This window comes from Vicia villosa, unplaced genomic scaffold, assembly GCF_029867415.1.
Source record: "Vicia villosa cultivar HV-30 ecotype Madison, WI unplaced genomic scaffold, Vvil1.0 ctg.000081F_1_1, whole genome shotgun sequence".
NCBI classification, from domain to species: domain Eukaryota; kingdom Viridiplantae; phylum Streptophyta; class Magnoliopsida; order Fabales; family Fabaceae; genus Vicia; species Vicia villosa.
Genome location: NW_026705004.1, coordinates 1,139,017 through 1,146,125, shown reverse-complemented (window position 1 = coordinate 1,146,125; position 7,109 = coordinate 1,139,017). Strand labels below are relative to the sequence as shown.

General features: G+C 30.6%; 1 protein-coding gene across 1 annotated transcript; it reads right to left on the bottom strand.

The window, feature by feature from the left end:
* Nucleotides 1-607: 607 nt before the first annotated feature.
* LOC131623823 (furostanol glycoside 26-O-beta-glucosidase-like) lies at nt 608-3,626 on the bottom strand. The gene is made up of 14 exons (XM_058894831.1): nt 3,536-3,626; nt 3,359-3,435; nt 3,176-3,245; nt 2,968-3,026; nt 2,790-2,865; nt 2,604-2,681; nt 2,416-2,500; nt 2,084-2,321; nt 1,838-1,953; nt 1,468-1,685; nt 1,328-1,362; nt 1,127-1,229; nt 933-1,026; nt 608-838 (listed from the first exon to the last, which is right to left on the bottom strand). The coding sequence occupies exons 1-14, from the start codon at nt 3,624-3,626 to the stop codon at nt 655-657; spliced, it is 1,524 nt and encodes a 507-aa protein (XP_058750814.1). The 3' UTR covers nt 608-654.
* Nucleotides 3,627-7,109: the final 3,483 nt, after the last annotated feature.

Below are 7,109 nucleotides of genomic sequence, written 5' to 3'. Positions count from 1 at the left end.
ATATTAAACTCTAAATTATGAATGAATTAGGAAACACAATAAACTCAAATGGTTTTCACAGATATATTCATTTGAAAGTTTGCTTATTTATTTACTACAAATAGAGCAGCTAGTAAGCCAACCATACATATCATATATGAAGTGAGTATCACCGGTAAATCTTACTTCATTAACATCCTCAACATTGTAAAAAAATATTTGAAGGACATATATACTATGTTATTTTTTTATTATCTTTTAAAAAAGTTATGTTAGTAAAACAAAACAGAAATTAAATTTGATCGTGATATCATCAATTTAATCTTTCATAAGGAATTTTAACATGAGCTTGCCAAAATCTACCATTAAACTTAATTATAAAACAATATCTCACATTCCTTTATTTATTTTTATTTTTTTTGTACTTATGTATGACCTTATCACACTATCTTAATAAAAATACAATTACATTCAAATAGTAAATTTTCCAATGAAAAGTATTATTAATAAACTTCAAGGACTCCAAAATAACGATAATAAATTTTATTGAATGAAAGTGGCTCTATTTTTCTATAAATAATTAATAAAATACATTCTCAATAACATTTTCAATATTTTCTTTTCCGATCATGAGACTTCATCTAACAATGGTGTTTATGAATTCTGACTTTGCAACTAAACAAAGTTTCTATTTCCTGTGAGAAACCATCTGTACCATCTAGCAGATTGTTTTGGCACACGTCTGAGATTATTAGCAAAATCAATATATATGAGCCCCCATTTGTCAGAAAAACCTTGATGAAATTCAAAAGTATCAAATGCAGACCACACAAAGAATCCTTTAACATTTACTCCAGCACTGTACATTTATAAAAAAATAAGTAAAATAATTTCGATCTTTTAACCAAAATCATAATGCATTAAAACACGATGTAGTAAAAATAATAACTTACTCAAGTGCTCGTTTCACATAATTTATATGTGTTGCAATATAATCCATGCGATGTTTGTCTTTCAATGGCTGTGAAATTGTTCCTGAAGCAATACCTATGATATTAAAGAGAATTTCAAACAATATTAGTTAGATTAATCAAACTTAATTAATCAAAAATGTATTCTTTATAATTTTTTAATAATATGCCCTAACCATTTTCAGTAATGTAGATCTTAGGGTTATTATATGTTTTCTTCAAGAATACTAAGACATTGTATAATCCCTGTGGATTTACAAAGCTCATTGTTGCATTATCCTACAAATTTTAAAACATTAATTATAAAAAATATAACAATAATAATAATAGTAATATTAATTTGTGTAAAACCTTCTTAAATCAATTAGTTATCTCACCCGTATTCCCAATATTGTTCCCTCGTCATTAAATACTGAAATACAAAGTAGACAAAAAAATAAATTAGTAAAATCATGTTGGTATTTTTATTGAGAATATTTTAAGTAAATTAAAATTTATTGTGAAAAATAAGACCTGCCTTGTTTTATTGCCAAAGAATCATAATTGTCCAAACCCTTAATAAGAAATTTGTTTGGTTCATCTTTACCAAAAAAAGATCTATAATAATTTATTCCAATAAAATCTAAACTTCCTTTGATTAATCTCTTTTCCTCTTCAGTGAACTTTGGAAGCCTATCTCTCACTAGCTCCTTCATGCTTGTAGGATAATCACCATTAAATAATGGATCCAAAATCCTGTTGTTATATTAAAAAAAAAATTAAGTGCATATAATAAATATTAACAAAGAAAAATTAATAGAGTATATGGAATAAATTATGAATTTAATTATAATATGTATAAAATTATTTTATATTATCAGTGTATATAAATTAAATATATTACTAACCATCCTGTAGAAAAATCCCTAAGCCTTACAGTTGCAGCTACATCCTCTGGTTTTCTACTGAATGGAATATAATCTTCAATGGACAAAACAATTCCAATTTCTCCACCTTGTTTTGCCTTCAACATTTTATAAAATAATTAATAAGAATTTAATTTATCCATTTTTTCATTAAATTGGATGCTATTAATTTTTTTCATGAGACAATAATAATACTAACAAATTAGTGTAAGAAAAAAGAAATTATACCTGATATTTTTCTCTGTATAACTTAACAGATTCACCATGGGAAAGGATGCATATATGCATCAAAGTATAAACATCTCTGCATTCTTTAGTAATTTGGCAATTTTCTGGAATAGGAATATCAAAACCATGCATATAATTAAATATCGCCGTGATTTCTAACTCGTTGAATGTAGTCCAATGTTTTACACGATCTCCATAAGCCTTGAATAAAACATCACTATAATCCTTGAAATGTTTTCTGAATTTTTTTATAAAAAAAATCAAATAATCAATACGAGAATAATGTAAAATTTATAATATTTTTGTTAAGCATAATAGTGAAATTTCCTTACATAATAGATGGATTCAAGAAGCCTCCTTTAGTAAAAAGGCTTAGTGGATAATCAAAGTGCAAAATTGTAACAAAAGGTGTGATGCCTACATACAAATACATCAAAATTTTAGAATTAATATGATGTTATCATAATAAGAAAAAAATTAGTTTGTGAATTTATTTTTAATGTGATTTCTAAATTCATACCATTAGCAAGTAATTCATCGATCAACTTGTTATAGAAGTCTATGCCTTCTTGATTTACACCGCCTTCTAAGGTTCCATCTAGATGGTTTTAAAAATAAAGAGAAAAATTAGCAATTAATTAATTAATTAATTAATTAATTTAGCTATTTTATTTTATTTCAATACAAATAAAATAAAATAAATTACCGGGAAATATTCTACTCCATGCAATAGAAAATCGGTAAGAGTTTATACCAAGTTTCTTTAAAAGTTTCACATCGTCCTGCAAAATTATTCAAAAAATATAAATAAATGAATGAAATTATTACCTCCTTCCCTAAATATAAAACCTTCTAGAATAAATCACAATAATTTTTGTTCTTACGCTATATCGCTTATAATGGTCTATCATTGTACCGCACTTATCAATATCCTTAATCGTTGCTGCTGCTAAAAAAAGTTAGTATACACAAAGTTAATTAGCATTTTAAAGTGTTAATTCACTGATAAATACTTGATTATTTAAATAATATCTTAGAAATTTGTAAAATAACCCTAGAATATCCAAATGAATTAACAAATTTATTTTCTACCTTTTTCACTCATAAATATTGAATCCCAAACACTTGGTCCTCTCCCTCCTTCATGAGCTGATCCTTCTATCTATATTCAATAATAATAACATGTAAAAGAGAGACATAGAGAAATTAAATTATATATATATATATATATATATATATATATTATGATTGAGATATTCGATAATATATTTTCACCTGTAGAGCAGATGTTCCAACACCAAACAAAAAATCTTGTGGAAACGAGTTTCTGTTTACCACTTGTGGTGCTTTTCCTATAATTGTATAAGAATTTTTAATTTTAATCATTGGAATATAGATGTATATAAGAAAAAATAAGGATTAGGGCAAAAAAAAGTAATGCATATAAAAAACCTCGACCCTCCACTGGATTGTGGGAAAAGAAAATAATGAAGAAAATTGCCGCAAGAGTTTTGTGAATTCTTGGAGATGAAGTCACCTTCATTGTGGATATGAAGAATAAAAGAATTTAAATTTGATGTGGAAATAGTTTTAATTATATGAAAAGATGAAAATTCGTGTGAGATATATAAAGGTGAATAGTCAACGGAGAGAGGTTATTACATCCTGTACTTATGCGATTTTCTATTTCTTAGAATAAAAGAGGCATTTTCCACACACAAAAAATCGGTTCTATTATTATTTAAAACTTAATTGAAGCTTCTCTTAAAAAAATTGATAGAAACAACAAAAATACAACGTAATTGAGTACATAGAAGTTAGTTGAGAATGACAAATGATAATTTATATATAGAAAAAGCTAATAATTCTTTGTTATTTAAAATTACTTTTGTTAGGCCAAAATAAGTAAGGATACTTTTAATTTAATTATGTCAACAAAAAACATGTTTATTTGTTTAAGAGAGACCGCAACATAATTATCATTTTAGTTGAATAAGTATTGTAAAAACATATTTTTATTGCATTGAGAAACATTGAAATCGTGCAAATAAGTTTATATAATTCATGGATTTTACATAAATTAAAAAGGTTCATATGAATAATACGGTCAATAAAAGTGAATGTGTTAAAAATTACTCTTCATAAACTACTGGTAACTACTGTCGCGGGCGAAAAATCGTTTTGTTCCTCTTTTTTTGTGGGATGAGACACCTGATGCCTTCTTTGGGCTCGAGTGCTCAAAAAATGATTTTTCTTTTGTTCCGACCAAACTTTTTATTGTTTCCAAAAGAGGAAAAGGAAAAAAGCTGCAATAACCTAAAAGTGGGGGGAGAGATCTTTGGGTAAGAGGGTTGGTTATACGAAGGGAAGGTATTAGCACCCAACGTATCTATAGTACTCTATAGGTTTCTTTGCTTTGTTTTTCATTCCATGTTATTGAGAGGTTCTTGTGAAATTGGTGGGACCTAAGGTGTTTGTTTGATTATGCTCGCAAAGATCATCGCGATCCTCTGCATACATATCCCTTAGAGGGAATCAGAGCATCTGTAGCTCGGGTCTACGGGTGCTAAGGTTTGAATGGTTTTTTTTGTTTTGTTTTGTTTTGCTCGCCAAGGATCGACCTTGTGCCTACGTATTCTCAAAGGGATGTTGAGAAAGTCAGAGCAATCGTAGTTCCCACTTATGCTAGTGGAAGCAAAGGAAAATAGACAAATGTCATCTAAATGCTCGATGTATCTAATCTATATCATCACATACATCTGTTTGTTTTTGTTTGAAAATCTTTTCATTATAAGCCCTGGGCCATGCCACTTATGGCGCTTAGAATGATAAAGATGTTTTTTGTTTGTTTAACCAGCCTTGTGGCAAAAACTTTCAATGAAGTCAGCCTTGTGACAAAAAGTTTTGATTAATCAGCCAGCCTCGTGGCAAAAGTTTCAATGAAGTCATCCTTGTGACAAAAACTTTGATTAATCAGCCAGTACGGTGGCAAAACGGTTTGATTGATTAGCCAGCCTTGTGGCAAATAGAAGTTTGATTGATTAGCCAGACTTGTGGCAAAAAAGTTTGATTGATTAATTGTTTGTGATGATATATAAGAGATACTCCTAGCATAAAGATGAAAAATGTCTAATCTCCTAGGGTATTTGATTTGGATATTGGGGATGCTTATAAGAAGCCCGTGGGTCCTTGTACGAAGCCCAAGAGGAGGCTATCCGAGGGTCCTTGCATTGTAAGCCCAAGAGGAGGCTATGGGAGGGACAATCCAGGGTCCTTGCATTGTAAGCCCAAGAGGAGGCTATGGGAGGGTCACTCGTTTGTACAAAGCCCAAGGGGAGGCATGGTATAGTTGGTTTGAGCTCTTAGAGCGATTTCACCGGAAAACCATACTCTATGTCCTAACCTAAACTAGGGAGATTCTTTGCACGAAGCCCAATAGGAGGCTATGGGGAACCTAGTGTTGTACTAAGTTGAACAAGCACACATATCACACATATGAACAAACATGAACAAGTATGAACAAACATGAACAGGTATGAACAATTATATATATATGACAGAGTGTGTGTATATAATGGAGTTTATGAAGGAAATATACCTGTAAGCATGATCCATTTGTATACACAGGGCTCGGGACTCACACTCGGGGAGAAGTCCACTTGAGTTTATTCACAGCTATGTAAACAGGTATTTACAAGGGGCTTGGGACTTATACCTACATGGAGGCCCATGGTATATTTACAAAAACATGGTTGATTGTTTTATTTACAGACGCGTCGTTTGAAAAACTGTTTGAAAGTTTTTGTTTTTTGAAAGAGTTTTCCGTATAAAGAAAAACTATAAAAGAGGAAAAAAGGAGTGGGTCTTATACTCTCTAATATTCGAGAGGCCCCACTGTTTTGAAAAAACAATGAGTTGCATGATTTGAAAGTGAATTGATTACTGTTGTGAAAACAGTTGATTGAGTTTTAGGCTTACCTCGAAGAATGAGAAAATTGGATTTCTGAGTTTGAGGTGTTACCGTGATCCTCAAGTGATGTGCTTGGAATAAATTAGGATCTCAACAGATATTAAGAATCCACACCAGCAGAAAAGAACGTCGGATAAGCTCACAGTTTACAGCATTCCATGATCATCCAGTAATTGTTTATGGACTCCTACAGCAAATGGAAGACCAAACAAAACAGACAAATCCAAAAGACAACAGAGAAATAATCTCGAAGTCTTGGATGAAGTGAGAAAATTCAAGTAATATGTGCAACAGTAATCAAACAACATTTAAATGATTAACTACACACAGTTATATGAAAATATCAAATTCAAACAAAATTAATCTAAGAAAATATATCTTTTTTGTGATTTTTTCATGAAGGAAGAAAATAATTAGAAAACATAAAATTAAATATGCATCTAAAATATTTTTGGGATTTTTTTAATAAGGATTAGAAAAGAAAATTAAATCCTATATTAAATAAAATACTAATTCCTTTTTATGCAAACTATTTTTCTAAAGAAAATTAAAAGAAATAGTTAGTCAAAAAAAACTAAGTAATTGGGCCAGAGGTGTGCTGGAAATCAGATGGGGGTGCAGCCCAAAAATGTTAAAAGCTGAAACAATAAAATGGTTTGGGCCGGACCGGGTCGGGTCAGGTGGAACCCGGATCCGCCCATCTTTTAGTGAGCTGGGTTAGAAAAGAAACCCTAAGAAACACAAAAGAGGCAGCGCCTCTCCTTCCTTGTCATCACGTTTCTGAAAGAAAAAGAAAACAAACTCAGGAGAACAAGCTCCTATCTTTCGGTACGACAACAACAACAACTCGTTATCTCCCTCACTCAGTTTCTTTCATTCTCTCACTGAGTTCTCGATGAACAACAACAACGAAGCTTTTTTCTCAAATTCGTTATGCTCTCGAATTTCTCTCTTGCTGAGTTTTCACCGAACAAATAACAACCACAACATAATCCTCTCTCTCGGTTTGCTCTTAGTTCTCTCGGATTCTCATCAAGTAACAACAACACACGGCCA